General features: G+C 56.9%; 9 protein-coding genes across 9 annotated transcripts; 6 read left to right on the forward strand and 3 right to left on the reverse strand.

Annotated features, from left to right (window-relative positions):
* Positions 1 to 1,200: 1,200 nt before the first annotated feature.
* CkaCkLH20_00354 (nuclear migration protein) lies at positions 1,201 to 5,497 on the forward strand (the record flags this gene model as incomplete). Its single annotated transcript, XM_038883074.1, has 2 exons — positions 1,201 to 4,360; positions 4,416 to 5,497. 2 exons carry the CDS (start codon positions 1,201 to 1,203, stop codon positions 5,495 to 5,497), a joined length of 4,242 nt encoding a protein of 1,413 aa, XP_038751779.1.
* A 904-nt stretch (positions 5,498 to 6,401) lies between these two features.
* Positions 6,402 to 7,310, forward strand: CkaCkLH20_00355 (OTU-like cysteine protease; the record flags this gene model as incomplete). The annotated part of the gene is made up of 1 exon (XM_038883075.1): positions 6,402 to 7,310. The coding sequence occupies one exon, from the start codon at positions 6,402 to 6,404 to the stop codon at positions 7,308 to 7,310; it is 909 nt and encodes a 302-aa protein (XP_038751780.1).
* A 76-nt stretch (positions 7,311 to 7,386) lies between these two features.
* On the reverse strand, positions 7,387 to 8,299 carry CkaCkLH20_00356 (uncharacterized protein; the record flags this gene model as incomplete). The annotated part of the gene is made up of 2 exons (XM_038883076.1): positions 7,387 to 7,746; positions 7,835 to 8,299. 2 exons carry the CDS (start codon positions 8,297 to 8,299, stop codon positions 7,387 to 7,389), a joined length of 825 nt encoding a protein of 274 aa, XP_038751781.1.
* A 1,115-nt stretch (positions 8,300 to 9,414) lies between these two features.
* On the forward strand, positions 9,415 to 12,045 carry CkaCkLH20_00357 (argininosuccinate synthase; the record flags this gene model as incomplete). Its single annotated transcript, XM_038883077.1, has 24 exons — positions 9,415 to 9,446; positions 9,519 to 9,531; positions 9,624 to 9,676; positions 9,745 to 9,772; positions 9,831 to 9,858; positions 9,939 to 9,961; positions 10,039 to 10,073; positions 10,129 to 10,156; positions 10,214 to 10,226; positions 10,281 to 10,298; positions 10,350 to 10,407; positions 10,460 to 10,487; positions 10,549 to 10,559; positions 10,640 to 10,776; positions 10,830 to 10,883; positions 10,933 to 11,168; positions 11,220 to 11,238; positions 11,296 to 11,322; positions 11,377 to 11,431; positions 11,489 to 11,542; positions 11,594 to 11,646; positions 11,699 to 11,856; positions 11,912 to 11,950; positions 12,007 to 12,045. The coding sequence occupies 24 exons, from the start codon at positions 9,415 to 9,417 to the stop codon at positions 12,043 to 12,045; spliced, it is 1,239 nt and encodes a 412-aa protein (XP_038751782.1).
* A 795-nt stretch (positions 12,046 to 12,840) lies between these two features.
* Positions 12,841 to 14,094, forward strand: CkaCkLH20_00358 (uncharacterized protein; the record flags this gene model as incomplete). Its single annotated transcript, XM_038883078.1, has 2 exons — positions 12,841 to 13,180; positions 13,262 to 14,094. The coding sequence occupies 2 exons, from the start codon at positions 12,841 to 12,843 to the stop codon at positions 14,092 to 14,094; spliced, it is 1,173 nt and encodes a 390-aa protein (XP_038751783.1).
* A 984-nt stretch (positions 14,095 to 15,078) lies between these two features.
* CkaCkLH20_00359 (uncharacterized protein) lies at positions 15,079 to 16,253 on the forward strand (the record flags this gene model as incomplete). The annotated part of the gene is made up of 2 exons (XM_038883079.1): positions 15,079 to 15,202; positions 15,319 to 16,253. 2 exons carry the CDS (start codon positions 15,079 to 15,081, stop codon positions 16,251 to 16,253), a joined length of 1,059 nt encoding a protein of 352 aa, XP_038751784.1.
* A 205-nt stretch (positions 16,254 to 16,458) lies between these two features.
* On the reverse strand, positions 16,459 to 18,168 carry CkaCkLH20_00360 (uncharacterized protein; the record flags this gene model as incomplete). Its single annotated transcript, XM_038883080.1, has 1 exon — positions 16,459 to 18,168. The coding sequence occupies one exon, from the start codon at positions 18,166 to 18,168 to the stop codon at positions 16,459 to 16,461; it is 1,710 nt and encodes a 569-aa protein (XP_038751785.1).
* A 334-nt stretch (positions 18,169 to 18,502) lies between these two features.
* CkaCkLH20_00361 (nima interactive protein) lies at positions 18,503 to 20,988 on the forward strand (the record flags this gene model as incomplete). Its single annotated transcript, XM_038883081.1, has 2 exons — positions 18,503 to 18,685; positions 18,766 to 20,988. The coding sequence occupies 2 exons, from the start codon at positions 18,503 to 18,505 to the stop codon at positions 20,986 to 20,988; spliced, it is 2,406 nt and encodes an 801-aa protein (XP_038751786.1).
* Positions 20,989 to 21,576: 588 nt separating this feature from the next.
* Positions 21,577 to 23,971, reverse strand: CkaCkLH20_00362 (f-box domain-containing protein; the record flags this gene model as incomplete). The annotated part of the gene is made up of 6 exons (XM_038883082.1): positions 21,577 to 22,464; positions 22,523 to 22,527; positions 22,639 to 23,096; positions 23,147 to 23,262; positions 23,318 to 23,440; positions 23,516 to 23,971. 6 exons carry the CDS (start codon positions 23,969 to 23,971, stop codon positions 21,577 to 21,579), a joined length of 2,046 nt encoding a protein of 681 aa, XP_038751787.1.
* Positions 23,972 to 27,880: the final 3,909 nt, after the last annotated feature.

A 27,880-nucleotide genomic window follows, 5' to 3' on the forward strand; every position in this document is an offset into this window, starting at 1 on the left:
CCACAAGCTGTAAGTCATCCAGTTTTGTCTCAGAAGAGCTTGGGGCTTGCGGCCGATCATCGCGGGAGAAGGTTCAGAAGAAAAAAGAAGGAGGGAGGTCCGGGAGGAAGAGGCTGACCACAATCTCCCCGTCTAGACCACACCAACACCAACACCAACTCGATGATTTAACCCTATCTATCCGCCTTCTCGCGCAATTCTTCCAACCAACGTTTCTTCTCCGACATCATCGTCTCTATTTATAAAAGTAATTTGTACATCGCTCTGTACATACGCCTTCCGAAACGAGTCGAGCTTTCTTACTGCCGCCCGATTTTCCAGGAGTCGTATTCCTTACCTCGGCCTCCAAGCTCACTTTCAAACGAAATGTCGACTTAAGAACATCGACTATCGACCGACCCATTGCGACTTCGCGACGCTGTCACCCGTTCTCGCGACTACCGATCCTTTCCCTCTCTCCTTTGTCTGCGACGTTGATTTCTGGCTTCGAAAGCCAATCAGTTTCAAACTTGCATCTTGCTCCCTATATCTATCCGTTCTTAAGGTGGGCATCCCTTCCCCCAAACCGATCCCGAACATCCCTCCCCGGTCCCAATATACCATTTATACCACATGGGTTCCAAGGACTTCATGCTAAGACGAGTCTTAATTGTCCAGAAACGGCCCATTGGGCGAACCTCTCCTTATTTTTTCTGTCTAATTCGGGCCAACACCCGCCGTCACCTCTCACTTGTCAACAGACAACCAAGCCGCTACGCCTGCCACGCAGAGCACAAGGCAGCATCAGCATCATCTTGTTCTCGTAAGTTTGTCCCGGACGCAATTCATGCATCTTCCTTGCCGCAACTCTCGGCGTCTCCTTCCTCCAATGTGCCTCTCCCGCAGTTTTACTGAACACTAACTCGTCAGTGGGGGTTGAATAGCGTCAATGCACCTGTGATTGCGCGGTCAGACTCTCCTCCAGCGCCTGTCATTTCCACCGTCGGCAAGGATCCCTGGGGCTCAGCTGTGTGCTTTGATCCCCTACATTTGATTTTCCCCGAAACGACTGGCGATCCAAGCACATTGACTCGCTGTAAGCCGATAGCGACGCGATTTGAATGCTCACACCTCTTTTCTGAGGGGTTCAATTGGGACCGCCGCCCTCGTTGCAGATCGCCGTGAGACCTTCATTGTCTCTCACTCAGTCAGTCCTCCAACATGGCTGTCTGGGAGACCGACGACGAGCATAGCGGCCCGGTCGCCGCGACCGCATTGCCCACGCCACAAGACACACCTTACAGAACACCATCGCGAAGTTCGAGAAAGTCCCGCCGCTCTGTCACTCCTCCGAATGGAAAAAAGAGCCCCTCGCCACCTCCCGTACCCAATGAGAAGAGCTCGAAGCGGTCTTCGAGAAATATCACCAACGATGACAACATCAGCGTCCTCGACCCTCGCCGTTTTACTCCGACTTTGCACGCTAACCTCGTGGCCGAGATCTTGAATTTGAGACGCGATCAGGAGGAAAAGACGAAGCTGATCGAGAACCTGGAGGCATCGCTACACGCCTCACGCGAGGAACAGGAGTCACTTCAGGAGTCGGTGGCTACCACTACCAAGGAAAGTCGCTCTCTGAAGCGCCAATTGGCCTTGCTTGAGGGCGGAACATCCTCAGCACTCGGTGAACTCGCCCGAGAGAGAGACGAGGCAGTCGACTCCATTTCAGAAACGAAGAAGAGACTCGAAGTTGCCCAGAAGAAGATCCGAAGCCAAGAGGAGGACTCACAAAGGGTTCACGAGCTGTGGGCCCAAGACAAAGACTCCTGGGAGGAAGAAAAGCGGAAATATGAACGCAGAGTTCATGTTGCCGAAAGCCGCCTGAAGGTGGTTCTCGACGAGGTCACCGCATACCAAGCTGCTCAGGCCAACGGCAACGCTGCAGATAGCGAGATGGAGGACAACAAGGACGACGCCGCCAGTGTTCGTACCATGAGCCTGACAAACAGCATTCGATTTTCCATGCAGCAGAGCCCCGGCAAGGTCAACAACATCAACTCCCTTGCCGACGAACTCAACCTCGACGGCGACGATGACTGGCAAACCGATGACGGCGGCCGCGAGAGTGCCATGTCCTACCATCGTCACACCCGAAACATCAGCCGAGAGAGCGTCCTGTCCAGAATCCATCGTCGAAACCAGAGCCTCGAAAGCCCCCAGCGTCCTGGAAGCGTCACCCGTGGCAGGTTGTGGATGAACCAGCCGGTATTGGAGGCTCTGGAAGACGGAATCCAAGAGGATGACGAGGACTTGATGCCCCCTCCGCCGCCGCCTGCTCCCAAGGTCACTTACACGGACACTGGAATTCAATTTTCTCCTCCGCCGTCACCAAAGCTCGAACCAGTCAAGCCGCCTACTCCGGAGCCTCCTGCCAAGATCGAAGAACCTGTCAAGGCTGAAGGGTCTGTCAAGGAAAAGACGAAGGTTCAGCAAGAAATTGAGGCAATTGAGGCCAACCAAAGGCGGAAGCGGGTTCAGATCAACCGGCCGTTGTCCATTGAGCCTCGTCCCTATAACCACATGGTCTCAGCCGGATCCCAGACTGTCGAAGAGCCCCTGAGCCCGCCCAAGACGCCCAAATCACCCTACAGGTCTTTGACGCCGCCTCCCCCTGAAGTCCCGGCAGCCGTCATGATCTCGTCTTCCACCCAGACCGACTTGCCCGAGCCCAAGCCTGAGGAGAAGCCCGAACCGGCCCCCGAACCGAAGCCCGTCCAAGAACTGCTCATCCCTAGCATTAGCATCATTCCTCCGACGACTCGACCTTCTACGCCTCAGGAGCCCCGACTGCCGCAATACTTCAAGGACTTTGGTTGCCAGGTCTCCATCATCTCATCAGTGCCTATGAAGTCTACTGCCGTGCAGACCGAGGAGATTCTTGTCGACAGACGCCTGGCCAACCTTCCTGCTCACCTTCAACCCTCCGCCATCATATCCAGACCTACGTCCCCTAACATTGCTACCGCCATCACGACAGACGATACCCGTCACTTCACACCAGTGCCCAACCATCTCCCACCGAGGAACCCGAGGAGACTGACCAGCAAGCGTAGTCTCACCGACATGCCATCTTCCCCGCCAATCTCGCCCGTGTCTGACAGAGAAACGCGGGATGCATACCCAGGCAACAATGATGACGGGCCCTTATCTGGCCACAAAGCACCCATGAGACGACCTCACCGCATCAGCAGCCTCTTCGCTGGCTTCGATGAACACAGCTCTGACGAGCAGGACGAGTTTGGTGATGCGGATGTGAGCGACTCTGAGTACCGAACCGTCTTGTCTGCCCCCGGCATGAGAATGACGGACTCAAGGGCGTCCAACAGGACATCGGTGAGCACCTTCGTGGCGTCACCGGCATCTCCGGAGCAAGTCTTGAAGAAGTCTGCCATTGCTAGAAGCTCGGTACGCTCTATGGGCACCGAGAGCTACGGCTTTAGCTTGGAGAACAAGGAGATGGTCCCGAAGAAGCCGCCCATGAAGTCCGCGGCGCGTGGCGGATACGACAGAAACAACGCCGGCCCATCAAGCAGACCGAACGGTATGCGCAAGGCCGCATTGATCCAGAGCGGTATCTCGAGCCACCAGGGCCGTCCCAGAAGCCCTAGTGTTCCTGAAGCTCAGCCTCCCTTTCCCATTCCCACGAGAGCCAGTTCTCGCCGGCCACCTTTCAGTGCCAGCGCTCCCAGCGATGGCCAGCGAAGTCCGACAAAAATGGACGCTCCTTGGCATCGCCGGGGTGTTGGCCGAAGCCACTACCGTGCCAACAGCATCCGCAAGACTCGGTCTGCCGCTGCCCTTCCCCGCGGACAGCGGAACCGGAGGCAAGGCAGTCGGTCGCCGCCGCCGTTCCCGCAAAGCATCGAGACCCCGGAGAGCCCCAGCCTCCCTCCTCTTCCGTACAACGACATTACCAGCCCCGGATACGACAACCGCTCCCAATACCGGTCGCACAGGTCTCGCCTGTCTACAAACACGGCCCAAACCGGCACCACTGATCTTGCATCCGTCGGTGGCGTCTCCAATGGAGCTGCCTCTAATGGCGCTACATCGAACGCTCCCTCTAGCGCAGCCGCTTCCAACGGCGGTTCGCAGGCGACTGGTGTTGTTGATGCCATCGCGCAAACCATGGTTGGTGAATGGATGTTCAAGTACGTGAGGAGGCGCAAGTCTTTCGGCGTATCGGACGGCGGCAAGGACGATTCCAGCAACGACCGTCACAAGAGATGGGTCTGGCTTGCTCCCTATGAGCGAGCTATCCTCTGGAGCAGCAAGCAGCCCAACTCCGGCAGCGCCCTCATGGGCAAGGCAGGTCGCAAACGTAAGTTCCTTCCGTCTTATCCAAACAGACCCCGATAAACTAACAATCGATGCAGTAACCATCCAGTCGGTGCTCGACGTCAAGGACGACAACCCCCCTCCTCGCGGCCAAGGTTCCATCTTCCATCGTTCGATCCTCATCCTGACGCCACAAAGAGCACTCAAGTTCACGGCTTCCTCTTCCGAACGACACTACGTGTGGTTGACAGCCCTGTCTTTCCTCGCACACTCCACCCAGGCCATTCCCGAGATCATGCCTTCCCCTCAACCTGTAAAGGAAACAACGGTACCGGACTTTGAGATGCCTCAACCCGCCAGGCGACCCGGCATTCGTGATTCCATTCGACTGACAAAGAGCAAGGCCCCGTCAACAAGGAATGCAGCACCCAGTGTCCCTAGTATCCCGAGCGTCCCAAGCGTACCTAGCATCCCTAGCGTTCCCAGCATCCCCTCATCGCGAGTAGGGGATGGAGCCAACAACAGGCAGCAGGAGCAGCAGTACGCTCATATGCCAAACAACAATAACAACAACAACAACACCCACCAACGGGAGAGATCAAGCGATGCGGCGGAACCGCCGTTCATCCCTCGATTCACAGAGCGCGGCAACCAGGCTTTGATTCATGGCCGCAAGCGCAGCAACACCGGCGGCCACGTCCCGCCACCATTATCCTTCCGCGGCTTCTCTGGGCCCGGTAGCATCGGACAACACAGCTACACCAACAGCAACGCCGGCAACAGCGTCGGCACAGCCGGCTCATCCGACATCTACCAGTCTCATCAGTCACAGCCGTCCACCGGCGGCGCGCCCAGCTGGGGCATGAGCACGGCCGGCTCCCAGCGCACTTCAGAGGCCTCGTCACGGCCCGGCGCCAACTTCTTCGACGCCATCGGCACGGTGCGGATGGAGGCCTTCATCAGCCCCTTGGCGTACTCCCGTTTCGACGGAGATCCCGACGAACAGGAGGAATTCAGGTACCGAGCTCGAAGGAGAAGCAAGGAGCTCCGGCGCCGACAGAGTCGCAGCCGCCACCGCGATAGCTACAGCTCCCGCGGCACTCGTACCACTGACGGCCACTACAGCCGCATGGGCACAGAGGATGATTTCTTCAGGGACGATCCCTTCAAGGGTTTCTAGTCTCGACAGTCTTTTGTCTGTCATTTTACTTGTCCCGACGCGAAAGGTTGCTTAACCGGAGCGCGCGGGATTGCAGTCATTCCGAAACCGATACCCATTATGTAGTGTTTTTTTTTCTTTCGTGTACAACGTAGGGGGATGGATAAAAGCAAAGGGATCTCGAGGTCGCCTTTTCTGCTTGGAGTTAGGAATTGGGAGGGGAAAGCAGCGCAAGCTGTGCGATACCACATGTCAGGAAGACATATGCCATTGTTTTGGTCTCGCGTGGGCCGAGCTATGGATGGAACGGCATCGTGAGAGAGGATGCCAGGTGGGAGGAGGCAAGTGTAAGATGTTGGTCGACCCGGATATTGGGTTCGATATTTGAAACTTCGCTACAGTACGTAGGTCCCTTATGGACAATTTATCAACAATTGAATCGTAAAATAACTATTGTCCAAGTTTCGGTGAACTGATGTGACCGGGTGCCGCCGCAGTCTTGGGCCTGACACTAGGTCGTGGAGTGACACTCACGTAGATGGTGGGGCCCCGCAACGACCCCACTAAGAAATTTCACCCCTCGCTCAGCTGGCAGTTTCCCAGGCCAAGCTCCGAGAGCTGCAAACCTCCGACCTACCTCGTCGCTCGAACAATCTCGACATTCCAGCTTTCAGTTCGCCACAACCTCCACGCAGCCGTCCGAGTCGATACCCTCTCCCTCTACCACATCAATCGTCGCAGTACAAAAACCCTCTCGCAAAAGAAACGCAGCCCAAGGACCCCCCGAGTGTACACCGTTACCCCGCGATCCGGGCCGCGACCTCCTCGAACGAACCTACACCTCTCTCCCCGCGCGCGAAAAGCCACCACTCCCCCCCAAACAACAACAAACAAACCCTTGAGGAAAAACGAAAAAGTCGCAAACATGGAGTCCGAGACGCTGGAACAGATGCAGGCCCGCCACCGCAAGGAACAGCGCGACCTGGTCGCCCGCACCACGCAGAAGAAGAAGAACGCGACAAAGAAGACCCGCAAGGGCGTCAACGACGAGTGCGCCGACATGGAGCGCCGGCTGCGGGAGAAGCAGGAGGAGGAAGTCGCCGCGCTCACCGGTGCCGGCGGCGCGGCGGCGGAGCCAGAATCCGAAGACGAGAAGGAGGATGAACAAGATGCTGCGACGAGGGATGTCGCGGAGAAGTTGGAAAAGACGACCATCTCCGAACCGGCGCCACAAGATCAAACACAAACGCAGGGCGGCGGCGGCAAGAAGCGCAACCGCCAAAAGGAACGCATGGCCCGGCGCGCCGCGGAGCAGGAGGAGGCCATGTCCAAGGCGGAGGAGGAGGCGAGCAACATGACGGACCACCGCGGGATCGAGAAGACGTACATGCTCAACGAGTTCAAGGCGCACTCGCTGTCGGAGCAGGAGATCGCGCCGGACGGGCACTGTCTGTTCTCCGCGGTGGCGGACCAGCTGCGGCACAAGGGCATCCCGCTGGCGCCCGGGTCCGAACAGGAGGAGAAGGCCGCGCCGCCGTACAAGGTCGTGAGGAGGAGGGCGGCGGAGTGGATGGAGGCGCACCCGGACGACTTCGCGCCGTTCCTGGAGGAGGGGTTGGAGGGGTACGTGGGCAAGATCCGGGACACGGCGGAGTGGGGCGGGCAGCTTGAGCTGGTTGCGCTGTCGGGGGTGTATGGGGTCGAGATCAGGGTGGTGCAGGACGGGAGGACGGAGAGGATCGGGGAGGGGGAGGAGGTGGTGTGGTTGGCGTACTACCGGCATGGCTATGGGCTCGGGGAGCATTATAATTCATTGAGGAAGACGACGGCTTAGAGCGTTGGAGTATTCACGGGCATAGACGGCGATGATTTGTTAATGTATTTGGCATGTGCTACGGGGTGTCAAGAGGTTACCGGCTCCAGACGTGGATCCAGTCGCGGACTGTGCCGTCCTCGTTCATTCCTCCGCGGTGCGTCCTGGCGGGCTTGATGAGCTCGAGGCGTTTGAGGCCGTTGTCGCGGTACGGCGGCACGATTACGACGTCGGTCTCGTCGCCTTTCTCTGTGGACGAAGAGAATTCCAGGGCGTCGCCGGGTCGTGCGAGGAGTGCGAGGTAGATCTCTGGCGTGAGACCCCATGGCGGGCCGGGGAGGGAGAGTGGTTTGCCGGACGGGAACTCAAGACAGACGAGACGGCCTGTAGGGGCGAGCAGGGATGTCATACGCGCTGCCCAGTTGGGTCGGGCGGAGGGAGGAAGAGCGCATAGAAACTTGGGATGTTAGACTTGACTATAGATGCATCACGTGTATGCCCGCAACATAATGATCGAGAGAAGAGTGCGAGTCGGCTGGGCTTACGGTGTAGTCAAAGATGAGATCAAAGGTCCTCTCGCGACCCCACTCCTCCAGCCAGGAGTCGGAGAAGAAGTCGCCAGATAGCCAGGTCACGGTCCCGGGCTCCGAAGCATTCGGTTCGCGAGCCGAAATGGTGTCGGCTCCCTCGGCGGCCGCTTTCTGGTTCTCCTTAGCTTGGGCGATGGCGGTCGTTGAAAAGTCGAGGCCGAGGACGTCGTAGCCTAGACTCGCGAGCAGCAGGACATCATGGCCTTTGCCGCAACCCGGGACCAGAGCCGTTGGCTTTCTCGGGGCGTCTCTCGATGGGGGAGGGACCAGGTCTGGCCGGGTGGTGAGGACGTCGCGGAGGGCGAGGGATGGACCGCCGCGGTCCCAGGGCGTGTACTTCTCTTCCCAGAGGGCAGACCATTTCGGGCCGTGGGTCGAGAGGGGTGAGTTGGAGAAGGTGTCGGAGAGCTTTGATTCCATGTTTGGTATGCTTTGGCGAAGAACGTGGGATGAACGGGCGGGTGGTGAAGGGGGACTAAAGGCAGGAGGTGTTTCTTTATCGGCGGTGTTGATATGTCGTCGTCGGACAGAACGACTCGGTGGTCTTTAAAGGCCTTCGGAAGGAAAGGCGCGGCAAGGACGAATTTCAACCGGAAGAGAAGCCGAATGAAGTCATGATTCTCAAGGAGCCCGGAGCCGACAAGTTCTTCTAGTCCCCGAGAACCCCGCGGTGAATAAATTGCCCCGCGTTTGGGTTAACGGCGATGCGGATCCCTGTCCGCAAGAGTACTAATAGACAATCCCGACGCCTTGAACTGCAGCAGCTTTTCTTCGTGCTGCGTAAGGTAGGTAAGGTCCAGCCGTTACCCCAGACTGCAAGGTGACAGTGACATGCTGTACCACGAACGCCATCTATCTCCCCGCGTGCCCATGACGCTCGAGTGCTAGTGGAGGTGATGTACTTCGTACAGCGCTTTCTCCACGATGCTGTCACTGCTGTGTGTCAGCGCGAGGGCGCGTGCTTTCGTCCTGCCCCTCAGGGTCTGTGTCATCGGTTGAGAAAGCAGACGGGTCTTATCGCTGGCGGTGGTGGTGGTGGACCGGGTGTTGCCGGGATATACCTCGCTGCGAGCATGACATTCCGTCGACTGAGTCGGTTTGAACGTTGGAGTTGGGAACCATAGAGTTGCTGACCGCCTCGAACGGCGTCGTTGTTGGCAAGGGATTGATTCGAGATTGGGAAAAAATGAATGCGAATTGAGGCAATGGCATTGGTTAAAATCTTGACAATGCAGCCAAGACAAGGCAGGTAGGGTTGAGGGTCATGTTAGCGGTGCGTTCTTCCTGCAGTGCGCCGAAGCAAAAACTCAGGTACCTTACACTTCGACCCCTGGTCTGGTCTTATCTTATCGGTTCCCGATCCCGGCCCCGGCGCATTGGTGACTCGAAGCTCCCATTTCTTTTCTCTCTCCCAAAGTTTTCCAACCCACAACACCACCTCCTCTCTTCTCGATCGCATCAATTGCAGTCGTCTTCACTTCCTACAGCTCTATTCCCCCTCGAACACCCCAAACAACAAACCAAATACCGTCAACATGGCTGGTTCTAAGGGCAAGGTCTGCCTCGCGTACGTACAACCCCGCCCCCGCACTCACTCGCAGGAGAAAAAAAAGAGTCACTGACTGAGACGCGCGCACAGGTACTCTGGAGGTGTAGGTCTTCTTTCCCACGACGACGAGCGATCTTCCACGACTCGAATCTGCGTCAATGGCTTCGTGATCTATCGTACTGACCTACCCACCAGCTTGACACCTCCGTCATTCTCGCTTGGTTGATTTCCGAGGGCTACTCTGTCGTGTGAGTCGTCACCGCGCTCGAGAGCTCAGACATGCCCCGCAGGAGCTGTCATACTGACTTGTACGAAGCTGCTACCTGGCCAATGTCGGACAGGAGGTAAGTTGGCTACTTCAAATCTACTGTCTGTTTAATGGCATACTCATTAAGTCATTAGGAGGACTGGGCTGCCGTCGAGAAGAAGGGTAAGTTGACATCCTTTACTGCTGGCCAAGACAAAGTCACACAGCTCCCGTGGGAAGACACCCGTTCTGACTCCATTTAGCTCTCCAGATCGGTGCTGAGAAGGTACGACGGTCCGAATTTGGGCTCGCGTCCCCGATTGGAATCGCCTGCCCGCGCAGGTTGCTGATGGCTGGGAATAGATGATCATTGATGACCTCAAGCGCGAGTTTGTTGAGTGAGTGTAGTCCAAACCTCGATCACATTGTTATTTTATACTAAAGCAAGTACAGGGAGCTTTGCTGGAAGGCCGTTAAGTGCGTAAGTTTCATCCTCCATCCTTGTGCTTACCTCGCCTCGGCTAACAACACCATCTAGAACGCCATCTACGGTATTTAATCTGTCGCATCCCGTTACGATTGTCAGCTCACTTACGCCTTGTCAGAGGACCAGTACCTTTTGGGTATGATCGACGCGATTCCATGAGAATACACATAAGCTAAGAATATTGAAGGAACCAGTCTGGCTCGTCCCATCATCGCCCGCGGTCAGATGAGGGCTGCCACTCAGGAGTCAGTTACTGCGTCGTCGACTCGCAAAGGACAACACTGATTTGGTATTTAGGGGCTGCCAGTTCGTTTCTCACGGCTGCGTAAGTGATTCTTCTGTGTTCGTCCGATTTTGTGTCGGTATAGCTAACCTTCTTTTGACAGACCGGAAAGGGGTATGTCAACCTACGCTCATTCGACTGAAGCCATCGTGGCTTCCTTGCATCGAGAACGCGACAACTAACACCGAACTCAGCAACGACCAGGTCCGCTTCGAGTTGGCCTGGTACACCATCAACCCCGAGATCAAGGTCATCGCCCCTTGGAGGCAGGAGGCCTTCATCAAGAAGTTCCAGGGCCGCAACGACTTGCTCGACTACGCTGCTGAGAAGGGTACGAACAAGGATTGGTGTTTCCATTGACGGATTCTTACTGACAGTCTCCAGGCATTCCCGTCACCTCCACCAAGGCCAAGCCTTACTCCATGGACGACAACTTCGGTGGGTGTTTTGAGTTCCCAGTGGCGAACTGAAGACTGACGTTTGCCAGCCCACTGCTCCTACGAGGCCGGCATGCTCGAGGACCCCAACGTCACTCCCCCTGAGGACATGTGGACCAAGACCGTCTCTCCCCTCCAGGCCCCTGATGCTCCTCTCGACATCACCATCCACTTCGACAAGGGTCTTCCCGTCAAGGTCGTTACCCCCAACAAGACTGCCACCGACTCCGTCGAGCTTTTCGGTCTTCTGAACGCTCTCGGCAAGGAGCACGGTGTTGGCCGTATTGTAAGTGCTTTGTCGCTCGTTGATGAAGGGACACAGTCTGACAGTTGATAGGACATCGTCGAGAACCGCTGTATGCAATCATACCCTGTTGCTTCCGTTTGAATGAAAACTAACATGTTTCACCCAGTCATCGGCTTGAAGAGCCGTGGTTGCTGTAAGATATTCAGTCCTGAGCCGACCCTATTCATTCTTGCTAATGATCTCATAGACGACTCCCCCGCCATGACTATCCTCCGTCTGGCTCACATTTCCATCGAGGGCCTGTAAGTTGATTGACGAGGAGGGAAATATCATCGCGGAGAGAAACTAACGCTCGGCAGCGTCTTGGATGGTCGCGTCCGCTCATTGCGTGACGGTCTCAGCAGGCAATGGAGGTGAGTGGCTTCATTTCAGCTTCACTTCTTTCATGACTGACATATGGGTAGTGAGCTCCTGTACAATGGCATGTACTTCAGCCCTGAGCGTGCCTTCCTTCAGCGTAAGTCAGATCACTCCTCTCACTTAAACAACCGGGCTTACCAGAACAACAGCGTCTCTCGACTACTCCCAGGAGCGCGTCAACGGCGAGGTTCGCCTCCGTCTTTACAAGGGCAACGCCTACGTCCTTGGCCGCACCTCGCAGGAGAAGCTGTACTCTGAGGAGGACGCCTCCATGGACTCGCTCACCACTTTCGACCCCTCTGAGACTGTACGTTACTGTCGGATCATGTCCCAAGCTATCCATTCGCTGACTCAAGATCCAGTCCGGCTTCATCACCATCAACGCCATCCGTCTCAAGAAGGTAAGCCTCGTATCATTCCAGAAATATCTGAGACCAGACGCTAACCCTCTTGACAGTACGGTCTCCAGCAGGCTGAGGCTGGCATCGAGTTCTAAATGGATATACCCGGGGCAGATTTGGGCCAAGGTTGGGTGTTCTAAAAGTTAGACAAGATGAAAATTGAAATTCAAAATATTTGACAAGGATGTTCTTCGGCCAGTCCAGCGAGATAATTGTCAGGGCGGTTCTTCAAGTTGCTTCACGAGACGGCTTCCGTCGGTGTCATAAAAGCGCGGCGCAGAAGTATTTGTAGATACCGGAGGGAATGGTTTGGCTCTGGTTCCAGGCTGCACCTCTCGACACCGGCCATATGCTCATTTGGCCGAGTCAGTAATCGTCCTGCCGAATCTGGGTAAGTAGGAGGAGATGCGGACCCAATCCACGTTATGCAGTCATCTTCAGGCACTGCATGTGACTACGATTTATCGTATTTCGCAACGACTATATGCCTCAAACGACCAGATCTGTCGACACGATCCAATGAGAAACTCTGGAATCATGTCCAAGCAGGTACCGGCGCCTTTTCACATCCACGGCGACGGCAGAGTCATCGGCGAAGCAGGGGTAGCGCCGTCCGGAGGGCGTAGCCCCACAATACGTCCCCGATCACGGCATCGGACGGAAACACCTTCCCCAATTTGACGTCTCTCCTCCCCGCCTCCCGCTCACATTGATTAAATAAGTTGATGCAACATCTCACCATCCTCTTGTCTTCACCACCTCTCCTTGTGTGAATCGGAAACCTGAATACTAAGTTCGCCACAGAGGTCATAAGCGAAGACGTCACCCTCATTTCACCGCCGGGAAAACACTCGGAAAACCAAGGCCGCGGCCAACAAATCTCAGAAAACATGGCCGACCTATCAACCTGTCTCCCGTTAACGCGAGCTTCAGTCGTCGAGGCTCACAAGATCGTCAAACCTCACGTTCACTACACTCCCGTCCTCACCAACAAGACCCTCACGAACCTGGCCTCCACCCCCCGAAGCCCAGAAGACCTCAAGGGTACGAAATGGGAGGGCCGCACGCCGGCGAAGCCCGTTCTGAGGTTGTGGTTCAAGTGCGAGAACCTGCAGCGTATCGGCGCCTTCAAGGTCCGCGGTGCCTTTCACGCCGTTGAGAGGCTGAAGCAGGAGCCCGGGTGGCTTGAGAATGGCGGCAAGGAGAAGGGTGTGGTCACGCACAGCTCCGGTAAGAATCCCCTCACTCGAGAATCATGTTCTACCTCACGAGTTTCCCGCCAAATGAGAGCGAAATGCTTACACCACACAGGAAACCATGCTCAAGCACTCGCCCTCGCGGCCAGGGAAGCGGGCATCCCCGCCCACATCGTCATGCCCGATATCTCCCCGGCCAACAAGATCGCCGGTACGCGCGGCTACGGCGCCAACGTCATCTTTAGCGGTAGCACCAGCGTAGAGCGCGAGGCGATGGCCGACCGCGTCATCGCCGACACCGGCGCCCGCCTCGTCCCGCCCTACGACCACCCGGACATCATGCTCGGGCAGGGCACCCTCGGCCTCGAGCTGCAGGAGCAGGTGCGCGACCTCATCGCCGCGGGCCACTCGTCCGAGAACACGACCTTCAACTCCACCGGCCAGCCGCACTCTTCCGGTGGCAAGGGTCTGGACGCCGTCATCACGCCGTGCGGTGGCGGCGGCATGCTGTCGGGCGTGGCGCTGAGCTGCGAGGGCACCGGGATCCGGGTGTTCGGGTCGGAGCCGGAGTTCCAGGGCGCTGATGATGGCAAGCGCGGGTTCGAGGCCGGCAAGAGGGTCGAGAGCGTCAAGAGCTTGACGATTGCCGACGGCCTGAGGACGCCTGTGGGCAAGTTCCCGTGGAGCGTCATCTACGAGCGCAGGCTGGTGGAGAACATGTATAATGTGTCCGAGGAGGAAATCAAGGCTGCCGTGAAGCTGGTGTTTGAGAGGTTCAAGCTCGTCATTGAGCCGAGCGGTGCTGTGCCGCTCGCGGTTGCGCTCTTTAACGAGGATTTCAGGAGCATGGTTGAGAAGGAGGCTGGTGAGGAAGGATGGGACTTGGGGTTGGTGTTTAGTGGTGGTAACATGGCGATGGAGGGTTTGATGAAGATCTTTGCATCGTGATAAAGTTGTGGCGAACCGGAAGCGTGTTTATAGACGGAATGACAAGTGTAGATTTGACAGAGCAATGGTCTGGATAAATAAAAAAAGTATCTAGGAAGAAAACACAATGGAAGTCATCACGCACACCTGCTGGTGACCTCCCCTGTAAACCACCCTGGTTGCAGTTTACCGGCAGTTCAACTCGATAGCCCGGACATGCCAAAGATGCAATTGGAATTGACACGTTCTCCAAGTTCGTACCAAATTATACCGAAAACGTCGGGACCACTGGTCCCTTGGCAGTGGAGGGATCTGCTGAGCACTCGGCCCCGCAGAGATCCCCCCAACAGTGTTGAGAATGACTCCATCCTCAACATGCAATCCCAATTTCGTTCGAAACGGATCAAGCCCACGTTTATGTTTCTCTTCGAGAACCGTCAAGCTCTAGAGCCGCCGTAGACCGTAATGAGACGAGAAAACGAAGTTTGAACTTGCGGATGCTGAATGCCGTAAGCCATATGACGAAATCGGCGGAAACAGCGGCGTGCGGCCCGCAGCGGCACTTTAATCCCGGGCCCCGCCCCGCACCCGGACGAAGTTTAAAGCAAGGTCCCGGCCCATCCCATCTCATCTCCCTCTCAAAGAGCTTCCGTCCCGTTCATTGTCCATCAAAAAGTCTGCCGAGGTCTTGCTGACAAACGGCTCCCAACGCTTTCAAACCAAATGCAGACATCTCCGCGGAGCATCAGCACCACCACCGCCGCCATTTCCCGCCGGCTCGTCTGCTTATGCAAGTCAGCCGTAGTGACTGGGTCTTACCGTGTCTTACCTATATCATCAGCCGCCATCTCCATCTCCAAACGTGCTGCATCATCGACGCTTGCTTCACTTGACAACCGCCCAAGACACTCTCAAAAAGCAACGAGATTTCCAAATAGCCCTGTCTCACCAGCAAGATCTACGCCTTGTTATTACTTCACCACTGCGAGCAGAGAAAAAGCAAATATGGCTCCCTCGAAGCTGAGAAGCACCTTTCCCGACGCCAAGGCGCCCGTCATCATTAGCGCGCCCATGCTCGGCGCCGCCGGCGCCTCTCTCGCGACTGAAGTTCATAAGGCCGGAGGAGCCGGTAAGAAACACGATCTCCCTTTTTTTCTTCGGCTCCGTTGCGCTCTCCCTTTAAAAACAAGACAAAAAAACCTGTCTTTTTACCAGACCGAGTCACACTCGCTGACTGAGCAACAGGTTTCATCGCCGCTGGCTTCGACTTCTCTGAGTCCTCCGCCCAGATGAAGGACATGGACGCCGCTCTCACCCAGGCCCGTTCCCTTCTCTCGGCAGACGGAAACCTCCCGCTGGGCGTCGGCTTTATCACCTCCCACGAGACAGCCGATCTCTTTGTAGACAACGTGCTCCCGATCCTGGCCCGCCACCGCGTCGCGGCCGCCTGGCTCTTTGCTCCGCACGAGGAACTTAAGCCGCATGCTCAGATTATCCCTGCTCTGCAGAAGGAGGGCATCAAGGCCTTCGTCCAGGTCGGCAACGTCGCCGCGGCGCGCGAGGCGGCTGCCGACGGGGCCGATGTGCTCGTCGCTCAGGGCGTGGATGCCGGCGGTCACCAGTTTTCGCGCGGGTGCGGTGTTGTCTCGCTGGTTCCCGAGATCAAGGCCTTGCTTGCGACGGAGTTCGCGTCCAAGGAGATTTCTGTCGTCGCGGCAGGTGGTATCGTAGAAGGTTCCGGCGTCGCTGCTGCTTTGGCACTGGGCGCTGAGGGAGTAGTCATGGGGACGCGGTTCGTGGCGTCGAATGAGGCCATGTCGGCGCAGCTGCACAAGGAGCTGCTCGTCAAGACGAAGGATGGCGGCGTCAGCACTTGGAAGCACGAGTTCCATGACAGGCTGGTGGACAGCAAGCTCTGGAAGCCGGGCTATGACGGCAGAGCCATTATTGGTGAGATCCACCGCGAGTACCACGTGCTCGGGGGCAAGACGGCGACGGTGGAGGAGAGCAGGGAGAGGCTGAAGAGCGGATGGAGTGAGGACGAGGGGAAGAAGATGATTGGTAAGTGGGCTGGTGCAGGAGTCGGGCTTGTTAACGACATCAAGCCGGCTGGGGAAATTGTTGTTGAGGTAAGAGAGGCGGCGAGGAAGAGAATCCAGGAGTTGGCTGGGTTGATATAAGTTGGCACATTGGCTTCGAGTGGCAGACCACCGAGGGCGGATCACGAATACCCAGGATTGAATAAGTTTGTCCAAGAATTCAATGACTTGAATCTATCACAGGACCGTCCGCGATGAGTCGTTGTGATGTTGCGGGCACATCTCATTGAAGACGTCCCTATGAACCTTGAAATATCTTCTGTTATTTCCCCGAAATCTAATTCGTCTAGTGCCCCTTTTCAGTCTTGGTCAACTTCGCCGCGCTTTCGAAGTAGCCGCCTGTTCCGCCGTACTTGGCCAGGACCCCGTCAATGTCTACCTCTTCGACATCCCGCGTCCGCTTCCGGCCCAGCATGGCAGTGTTTCGCGTGCTCGGGATGCGGAGCATTTCCGTCTCGACGGCCCATCCACAATCTTCGGCAATGCAAGCCGCCCAGTCGACAAGGCACGAATAAGTCGACTGAGACTTGGTCTTATCACGCGGCAATGGCGCGCGGTGCTTCTGCCCTCCCAGCGTGTGGCTGCAGCAGGGGATCATGATGAAGGGGCTCTCTGACAAGGTCGCCAGAATAGGAGTCCACGGGGTTAGCTCGTCAGCATGGTTAGAGACGATGAAGGTGCCCTTGGGAAAGGAGCCGTTGTGAATTTGCGAGAGATCGAGAACAGGCTCTTGGCCTTCGGCACAAGAGGGTCTTGAAACAACATCGGGAAGAAGAACGAGTCTCTGTAGGGAATCTTTCCCTGACTGGACCGAGTTATACTTTGCCCACGACTTTCTTGCTCTAGCATCAAAGCCCCAGCCCGAGTAGCCCTCTTGTATGAGGATATAGACGAGCAGGCCGTTGCCGCAGCCGATGTCCACGAACCCAGGGAACGGCTGATCCTTGTACATTTCCGCCCACAACTCGATCAGGAAGGCAGCGATGCCCAAGTCCTCAAACACGTGCTTGGAAGGGTCAGTCGTCTCAGCCCAGCTCTCGACCAAATCCCTCGCGTACTTGAGCTTGAGCTGGGTATAACGGTCTTGGAACCGGGCTTGAGGAATGACGACGTCATGATGCACTCGCTTCTTGTACCCGGCGACCCTTCCCTGACCGTGCTTGTACAGCACCGAGAGCAGCATGCGAGCTGTCCGTACAAGCTTCTCAACGGCAAAGTCGGCCTCGTCGAAGAACAAATAATGAATGGAGACAGTACCGACGCCTTGCGCAGCGTCCCACTCGTGGAGGTGCGCGACGCCCCGGACCTTGGGGTGGTAGAAGGGCAGGGCGTCTGGGGAGGAAGCGTGGGGAAGGTAGATGACCAGGGACCTGGTCTTCGCAGCAGTGGCAGTGGCATCTGCATCCGCGTCTGGGGTACCGGAGGCGAAGACGCACGTCTGCTCCAAAGGGTCGTCCCGACGTGTGTTCCGCGGAATCAACCTCCTCACAAGGACGCGGTCGTTGCGGAAATCCTTGAAAGCAACGGGGACGGGCTGCTGCACAGCTTGTGCGGCGGGAACACCCTGTTGTTGATCTGGGAGATCAGAGAGTGGGGGAGTGTCTGGTTTCCATCCAGGGTCGGTATCGTTGAGAATATCGGCGCGGAAGAGCCAGCTCGAGTTGATGTTCGGGTTCTTGACCAGATTCATCATGACATCCTCAAAGACATCGGGCCCAAAAGCGCACTCGTGCCGGAACAAGGGATGCCATATCTCGCCCGAAAGATCGTGAATGGCCGGCTCTTCTGACGGGCCAAGTGCCGTCGGGTCGAAAGCCATGGCAATGAGGGAACTGATGTTCGTTTCCTGGGCTGCGGGCTGAGGAAAAAACGAATAATGAGACTTTTGAGTGTGATCGGGAGTCAGAGATGTGACTCGGGCAGATATCGCATGAATGTGAAGAAATGGCGCTAGGCGGTTCGCGGCTAGCCCCGCAGGGTCGCGGCCAGGACCCATGCGACGCTGTGTGTTGGCTGCCTTTTTGTTTACTTTGCGGGTGGGGGGGTGACATGGCAACGAGCCAAAATAATATACATCGGCCTCGATCCGAAAAGTCGCCCTTGCAGACCACCCTGAAAAGGCTCCTGGTCCGTCCTTCATCCTGCATAAGCTGCAAATCGGCAGACGCTACTCCGCGATACTTTTTCATCGATGACATTTTCTACATCACTCTGCTTTCTCCAGCGACAGCCTTGGAGCCTTTAAACCGCCATACCCATCCATCCGCATGCATTGAACAGGAGAGAACACAAACAGCACCCTCGTCTCGCCGAGAGACACGTCCAACACAATGGCAGACAACGAGAATCTGCGTACAGCATCCCTGTACATCAACAATCAACTGCTCTCGCGAGGTCTCCTGAGCGATGGCCAAACAATCAACTTCGCCGACCCGGACGACAATCCTGGCGGCGTGGACGCTACCATGGGCAAGATCATGAGCATAGTCAATGACTTGATTCTGCGCCGAGACGTGCGTGTGCCCTCTTTCGTTTGAAAACTACTCTTTGAAGAAACCCCAAACTGAAACGATGTTTGTTCCCCCTCCTAAAGCGCGACGCCGAGCACCGCGAGAACCTCTCCACCACGCTGCGAACCATCCGAGCCGAGAACCTCCGGTACACGAACGATATCGCACGCCTCTCCGAGAAGCACACCGAAGCACAGCGCAAGCTCGACATCAGCGAGGCCACAGAGAACACGCTCCGTACCCAGCTCAAGTCGGCCGATGCTGCTGCCCGCGGCCTCAAAGACGAAGTTGCCCGTGCCAAGACGCTTGTTGCCCAGACACGCGCCTCGTGCGCGACGGAAGTTCGGCGTCGTGATCGTCAGATCGATGGGCTGAAGAAGCAACTGGGAGACGCTGGCCGTCCTCGCGGCGCGGCGAAGAGCTCTGCGGTCACCGTCATCAGCGTCGTCGCCGGCGAGGGCGAGGAGAAGATAACTCCTAGGCGCGGCGGCCGGGGCACCAACACCGAGGACTCAAACTACGATTTGCGGAACGAGACGAACGGGTTCCTGACCGAGCTGTCGCACAACCTCAGCGAAGAAAACGAATCCCTGCTGGCACTTGTTCGACAAACCACGAAGAAACTGCGCGAGATGAGCGGCTGCGATGTCAGGCCGAGCCAGGGAGACGGCCACGCCGTGGCTTTGCCCACTGCCGAGGACATGGCAACAGAGCTCGACGCCATTCTGGAGCACTTGCGATCCATTCTCACGAACCCTTCATTCGCCCCTATTGAGGAAGTTGAAGTCCGTGAAGAGGAGATCGCCCGCCTTCGCGCTGGTTGGGTCAAGATGGAGAACCGATGGCAAGAGGCCGTCCACCTTATTGATGGCTGGCGTCGGCGTATGGCTGTCGACGGCAAGCCGGTCAACTTGGAGGAGCTCAAGATGGGTCTTCGTTTGAGCCCCGTTCGTGTGCGCAATGTTGAGGAAACCCAGCAGGCAGGCGCAGACATGCACGAGCTCTCCTGCGTTCAGGAGGAGTGCACCGCGGATTTTGACGGAGAAGAGGAGGGCGAAGAGGAGGAGGAGGACGACGAGGAAATGCCCGAGTCTCCCTGCCCGCAGCCGCAGAGAGTCGAGTCTCTTCACCTTGTTCCCGCCCCTGAACGCAACGAGACCGGTCCTCGCGAAGTCCAGTACGACGACCTCGAGGAAGAAGATCGCAGCGACTATGAGTCCAGCATCTTTGAGGATGTCGACGTTGAAGAGCTCGACATTGAAGAGCCCAACGTCCAAATTCTCCAGCAATCCACTGCCTACCTCAGCTCACCTCCTCTTCCACCTGCCCCTCAGCTGAGCCCTCTTAAAGACTCTTCCTCTGCCGGCAACCGCGATGTGCGCCAGCGCCGTGAGAAGCCCGGCGACTTCACCACCATCGCCGAAGAAAAGACCTGGGAGATCCGCGCCGTTGACGCCGCACCTAAGCCCCCACCACACCGTACCCAGCTTCCGCGATCACCGCAGAAGCCATCCTACCCCGTCGAAGACTGCTCCCGCACCACCTCGGCGGCCTCAATCGACTCCGAGTCAACCCACAACGGCGCCCCTCTCAAGACGCCTGCCGAATCACCTCCCGCTTCCATCAATCAGACACCTACGGCCCGTAAACTTCCCAAGCCGCCTCACCTGGTAACAGCACAGCCAACCTCCGCACCAGCGGAATGCCGCTCCCCAACGACCACCGTCCGCACGGTATCCCAAGAGAGCAACGAAAGCAACGACGGCCCACCACCTGGTCCAGCCACGCAACCAAACGGCGCAAGAGCGACGCCGGCTCGCACACCTCTGCGACGCGTGCCTTCGCGTCTGCCTCTTCCCCGGCCGGCAGAGCCTCAACCTCAGCAGAGCCCCTTGACGATGGCCACCATCGCAGCCAAACTCGCCGCCTCAGAGCGCGAAGCCGATGCCGCCCGCGTACGCGCCAAGCTCAAGGCCGCTCGCGGTGGCACAGTCAGGTCGACTGCACCACCCCCGCAGCAGACTGTGCGAGCCATGCCTCCCCCTCCACCCGAGACCATCGTCGCTGTTCCACCTGAGCCCCAGCAGCCCAACGGCGCCGACGCATCCGACTCGAACCACGACCTGGACCCCGTCAAGCGTGACCTCCCACAAGACGAGGATAAGCCACTGTCGCCCCCCAAGCGCAAGCGCGAGAGACGCGTCAGCAAGGTCCAGTCGAGGAGGAGGAGCACACTCAGCCCCTGGGAGATGGAGAGCCTCATCTCCGGCAACGTCGCCGTGCCCCCGTCGCCCGCGCGGCAATGAGCGGCATTAGTTTTTACCTTCCTTTTTTTTTTTCCTACATTATACAATGAAATACCAGGGTCTAACAGTTCCCACCTGACTATCACTTATAATAGAAAACCCCCGTCTTTCCTTGGGAGGAACGAGATATCCTTGGAGATGGAAGCTTTGGTTCCATGGCGTTGGAGGAAAGGAGAGAGAGAGGGCTTGGAAAGCGACTCGGACAGGGCGAGTCGAGGGATGGGACGGAGCTTGGGAGGATCAAGTGTTTCTGATTTGTACAGGCGGGATTTTGCGTCGCCGTCGTCGTCTTGTGCGTTACAATTTTGTTTTCCGATAGCAAGCCCCTGGGCGAGCGCGCGTGCAAGTGTGTCTTGTTCGGCAGCGAGGAGCTTGGATAATCTAGTTCAACATGTTTGTTTGCTGTTCAATAACTGCAGTGATTCCATGACGGTGTGTCATCCCGTCATGTTTTACGCTCTACCACTTCATACGCCATGTTCATCCTGATATTGAGAACGCTTGACACGCACTCATACATACATCAACTCCGCCATGTTATAACCAAAAATCAACGGAATCGAACGAGGGCCTACCCAGGCTCAGACTTCACGACGTCGCGTCAACGGGTTCTAATGGTTCAAGCTGCACGGGAAACGACGAGGTCCAGCTTCCATACTCCAACTCCACCCCGTGCGTCTCGCAAAACGCCCTCAACTGGTCCATATGCACGCCCGTCAGGGCCTTCTGGTACACCTTCTTCAGTCGCCCCAGCCCGACCATCCTCTCGATCACCACGCCGATGCGACGCGGGTCACAGCTGCTGGAGTGCAGCTCCAGGACCTCGAGGTTCGGGAACGACTCGAGGAAGCCGAAGAGCAGGGCGGTCGGGTCGACGCCGCGGTGCGCCGGGTCCCGCGTCAGCGCCTCGTGGCTCTCGAGGTCGAACTCGAAGAAGCCGAGCGTCCTCACCGACGCCGCGCCCCGCAGGAAGTCCAGGGCGCCGGGGAAATACTGTCCCGGGTCCTGCCTCCAGCACAGGCCGACCTCCCTCAGCCTGCCGGAGCGGATCGCGGGTTCGAGCAGGATGGTGGCGAGGTCGACGCTTAGCGGGAGCTTGGGCATCCAGAAACGCTCCAGGTTGGGGTACGTCACCAGGTCCAGGTTCTGGTTCTCGGCGGCGGAGGCGGAGGAGTAAGAGGCCTGGTCGTAGCCCGAGTAGTCGAGCGGCAGCTGCTGCGGGAGCCAGTCGCCTTGGTTCCCTTGCCTCCCGGCGCGGGCCTCGAAGATGCGGAAGGAAGAGGGGTGGAGCGGGGGGAAGTGGCGCTTGTTCCCGACCGAGAGCGGGCTCCGCGTCGGTCCGAGAGAGATGACTTGTAGGTGGCGCCAGAGGGACCAGCAGTCCTCGGGAGGAAGGAGGGTGTCCACGCCGGTGAAGACGCCGAAGTTGGCGAGGCTCAGTTGCTGGAGGTTCGGGGTCGCTCGGGCGAGGGCGAACTAGAGGACGCTTGGTTTAGGATGCGATTTCAGGGGTCTGATGAGGACGGAGACTCACTGGGTCTATACGGCGTTCTGGGGGGAATTGTGTGTGTATAGATATGGCTGGGCCTGATAGATGTAGGATCTCGAGGCGTGGCAGCAATGGCCAGTCAAGATCGTTTAGCCACGTACTCGTCAGCGTGACGCTATGCAGGTTCTCTTTGGCTCGTTCGATGAACTGCCTCACGAAGGCTTGTGGCCCGCCCCTACCTGTGTGATCCGGGTTCGGTCCACGGGTAAAGCCCAATTTCAAGTCAGTCAGCCCCTCAAAGAAGGGTGGCTTGGGGGGCAGCTTATACCCCCAGTCGCCGTTCATCTCACGCCGGATACCGCCGACTTCCAAATAGCTTGTCGTCTGCGGGTTGGTGGTCTGAATGAGGGATATCCACTTGGACTCGTTGAGCTGGAAGGCATGCGCGTCTTGTATGACGAGGGTGCGAGCGCGTCCGGCGGTGCGTCTGCGTAAGGTCTTGATGAAGCTCATGCGTGGTAGCTTTTGTGAGCTGATGGACTGGAAACGAACTTCTCTCCAAATGTACGGGTGGGTATCAAAGAAGTTGTCCCAGCGTTTGCTGACACCTGACATGCGGCTGGTGAGGTCAGAGAGGCGATTCGTGGCAAGACTCGGGGGGTTGCGTACCATAATTCAATGAAATCGAAGTAAGAGAAGATGCTCTCGACCAGCTCCTGCGGCAGGTCTAATGGGTCTTTGCGGCAGAAGTGCTTGTGCAGTGGCTCCCTGATCTTGAGTAATTGCTTGAAGCAGGTCGTCAGTTTCACGTCCCCGTCCAGACCTTGCGGGTTGGGGTACCTCATATTTAGGCGTCCCGGTGAGGCCCTCATTCTGGCCGACATCGACACCGGCGCTCCACGCTGCCCATGCCAGGTCAGGCTTCTTATCCATTCTGTAAATTTTGCCAAGTCTCATGTACCCCTGGACAACACCGGTCAGTATTTTCTTACATAGGGATAGGGGCGAAAGAAATCACAAAGCAGGGTTGGAATTCACCTCTAACCTCCGCGGGGCGATCTCCAACAACCACTCAGCATCCTTCCTCGCTTTCTCGAGATTCCCCATCTTCTCGAAACATGCAGCGCGGTAGTCCAGCGCCTGGACGTGTGCCTCGCGATGACACTTCCCCCACGTTTTCTCGGCGCCGCACTTGCATTCCTTGGTTGCCTCCGCATACACAGCGCCCCTTTGACGACTGTGCCGTGCGACGGCGCGACCAAAGTCGCGACATGTGCATCGCTCTCTTCGGCGGCGTTGCTGCGTCTCAGCCGCACTGCTTCCACTCCCTCGGCTGGTTGAAGACGATGATGGGTTTGCACAGGGGCAATTTCCAGCAACGAGGGTAAAGTGCTCTAGGGCGACGCGAAAGCGTTGGTCGGCGTAGGCTGCTCTGCCCTTCTCGATGGAAGCTTCTGCTGAGCGCACACGGGGCAGCTGGGCAGGAGGAGCCATAGCTATGCCTATTTGATGCCGAGACGATGTGTTGAACTCGATGAAGCAGACCTTTTGGGAATTAGCCAGGGTTCGAGAAAACCTTTCATCGGCGAGACGAGTCTCAACCACGCGTCACAGGACTCGCATCTGCAGTCGGGGTCTGAGAGAAGATGCCGCCGCTGGTCACGTGTCGATAGCTATGCATCGGACTCACAGAGGGTTCAAGAGAAGCTCACGATGAGCCGAAAGCGGTGGAAGGGCCAGCTAGCGCAGGGATGCTGAGTAATTGACCATGTCTTTTCTCTGAGCTGGCCCTTAACACGGTATTTGACAACAGTAATGCGAGTATTTCTTGGCTTGACAATCGATAGCGGCGGGCTCGACGTCGGCCAGCGGCAGTGGACGTTCGTTATCGCCGAGGTTCAATGGTGAGGTTGCGGGAGACACGCCAGGCGCGACGTGACGCGACCGGGCATCCATCCTCCGTAATGGGGACCCACCAGGGCCCGTGCAGCCCGTAACTGCTGCGGTAGGTACCTAACGATTCTACGGCCCTCTGAACAGGCGGCCAGTTCTGCCATCCTTCATCCCTCAATGTTTCGTTCCATTGCTTTTCTGATCGACAAATTCCTGGTAGCAGATCAGACAACTGTCAGCCACCAAACCCTTCCGTGTACCGAATCCTTCCGCAAACTCGAAATACTACGTCAAATCTCAACTGTGCTCTTCGGAAGCAGATCACGACTCTTCGACTGTTTCCAGGATCCAGCCGAGGTATTCGGACCTTCAATATCCCTTGGCTACAAACCACAAATCATTCCCAACCTCTTCCGAACGCCCCCCAGAATCCTACCGAATCCCTCCGCCACCAAGCCGTTTGTTCCCCGCGAGATAACGGCATTTCACAAGGGCACAACAACTCCACTGGTCGCCGGGCTCCGGATCCGCCGCCACCACCGCCGCACCAGCCATACTACCTATCCTCTCAAATGTTCCTGTTCTCCCCTCGCTCAGTCACACCCACACCCCATGATGCATTCCTTCGCCTGACACCGACACACGCGCGCCGTCGACGTATCACGCTCTTCAGTAACCAAGAGTTAACTGAGCCTCAATCTCACTCGCTAGCCAAGCCCCTCCGCCAGCCCGTCAACAGCCACAGCTTACCTCACAACCCAAAGCATCCATCGACCATTTCACTCTACGGGTTAAAGCAATACAAACCCCAATAATCTCATGACACCCCCTCCGTCTGTACTTCCATGCGCCACATGCCTCTCCATGGCAAAGGAACCACAACCCCATGGTTCGTTCCTTCTAAGCGCGGCGGGAGGCGCAATCGCCGTCCCACCCTCGACACCGTGCCATGCGATGCAAGTCATGCTTTATCGCCGGCAGCGTTGTGCGATCTCAAGCTTCTGAGCCTCGTGGGCCTCGGCCAGGCACCTACATTCTTCACCGCGAGGAGCCCCTGGTCTTGGGCTGATTCATCAGGTACAGAGATCACCACCCACCATCTAGCATTTTCAGCAGCCATGAAGGGAAACATGGCTGCGACGGCATGGAATCTCGTCGCGAGTGGGGGTGGGGTGAGCACCTTTCTCCTCGTCTTCGGCCTCATCGCGATCCAGAAACACCCCTCTACTCAAGCCCTTCAGATGTCTCGCCTTGCCTTGGTATTCGCTTTTCCAAGTAAACCCGATTTAGAACGCGCGATGCAATGCAGCAGCAGCGAAAGCCAGGAACTTGTGTGTCTTCAGCTCCCCAAAAGGCCCTAGGGCAAAAGAAACAAGCACGATAAACAGGGCTGTTGGTTTATTTCTGAATAGGCAAACCGGTCGCACGATCGCATGCACTCTTCTGCCGAATGAGACGCGCAGAATCTCCCCGGTATTCCGTCCCGGGGACGAAGGCCAAGCGTGTCCGAAAAAAGCTACGTGCATGCAGCCTCGCATCTACGTAGTACATCTCTTACCCTCCTTCGCACACCGAGAAAACCAAGACGTTCAAGAGCCGGAGCCGGGTCGCCGCGGACGACGCTGCATATCCGGCCGCATTAGACCCGAGACCTAACCCCCCCAAGCCGTACCGAACGGACCCCAGAACCACGCATCGCATCGCATCGCATCCTTCGTTTCTACTTCCTTATTTCTCCCTTGGGCAGTTATACCTGCCTAACCAACTTTTTTCAGCACTTTTGTCTTTCAGCTTTCCCCCCCAAACGCCAGCCTGAACAGAATCCTCTTGATCAAATCATACGTTGTCAAGTGCGGCGTAAATTTTATCATATTCGAGACATGGAAAGACGAAGCGGTATTAGGGAAACACCAGCTCCAGGCAGAACCGGGGGCCAGGTTGATTGAGAATCACGAGAAAGCCAAGCATCAATTCTGCCCGACAGGATTCGTTTCCCGCCTTCAATCTGCACGCAATCTAGAGCCCTTCAGAAATCTTGATCGATTGATTTGTCGCCGGGTACGATATGTTGCTGCCTTCGCAAGTTTCCTGAACCCCCCCCCGGCTATGTTCATTGAACTGGAGCCCCCCGGTTCAATATCGAACAGGGTCCGGGCCCTCGGACTCCCAGACCCAACAACGCAAGTATTCCGTGCCCGCAAGCTCTCTCGCGACACTCCTTCGACCCAGTCTTTGATCATTAAACGTCTGATGGGCGCATGACGTCTTTCGCCGCCGCATTCTCCCTTCCTAGTCTGACGTTCCACGATGGCCGCGACGTAGTCCGGTGCGTGCCGTGCTGCCGGACGGAATCCTCTGACGAAACAAACGACGATCCCCTACCCAACCCACTGTGACACAAAGAAGAAAACGTGCCGCGATTTCCCACTGACCGAGGCCGTGGGTCCTGCCCCCAAATTGTTGTCCAGCTGTATCGAACTTGACCGAGACACAATGTCCTCGACAAAAGCCGGTCAGAGTAGCGCAAAAGTTGCGCGGGGCCGGGATTCTTAGCGTCGGGCAGAAAATAAATATACGCTAACTTTTTGACGTTTCTTTCTGCTTTCTTCAATTCTTGATCTGCGCCAAAAACCACCTTCTTCTCCACAGAGGTACGTACGGGTTTAGATGGTACCTCCCCCTCCACGCCGAGATTAGTTGCAACATCTCACCTTACTTTCCATCTCACTTTCAGCCTCTTCTTGGGTATCATGGCATGAGAAGAAACAATCGACTTCTCGATTGCGGCAAGACGTAGCCGCGTCCATGTGTCTGCGCGCACACCCCACCCCCCTTCGCGACACCTCAAGAAGATAGGTACGTACACAATGCAACCTCTTACATAGCCGGTCAAGCGCAGCGCGCCAAAAAAGCCCTAGCGTCTGTCTTGTCAAACCACATCGCAGCACACACACACACACACGCGACGAAGAAGACGCACCGCGCTTGCGCTTGCTGCGCTTGCTTGCGCCTCCCCGCGTCTGTCGCTTAGTTGCCGTGCGGCTATGTTGAAATTACACACGCTTTTTTTCCGCAGCAAAAGAGACGAGTTTGTATGTATGTATGCAACACGCACGCTGCGCTGCGGCTTGTCTCTGCAATCAACATCTCACCCAACCCTCCATCTTTGCTTTCCCCATCACCATACGTCGCAGCGAAATTCAGTTGCACGGCGGCGGCGCGAAGTCTCACTTCATCCACAATCTACAACCCTGGCTAGGTACCTTGGCGAAGCACCAAAAATACGGCCCCCTATCGGACTTTCTTCATCCCAAAAAATCGGCAAACCGCAAAAGACAATCTTCATAAGCTTCATCGTCATAGGTTCACCCGTCTTTCCCCCTCCCCCGGTCTCATGCGGCGCATCTGACGTCTGACACACTGATGGACCACACTAAGCCGGTAAAACGGGGAAGCGCAAATGGAATGATCGGTTTCTTTCCCCCATAGTCATCTCCAAACAACCCATAC

The sequence above is a fragment of the Colletotrichum karsti genome (assembly GCF_011947395.1).
Source record: "Colletotrichum karsti strain CkLH20 chromosome Unknown Scaffold1, whole genome shotgun sequence".
In the NCBI taxonomy this organism is placed as follows: Eukaryota; Fungi; Ascomycota; class Sordariomycetes; order Glomerellales; family Glomerellaceae; genus Colletotrichum; species Colletotrichum karsti.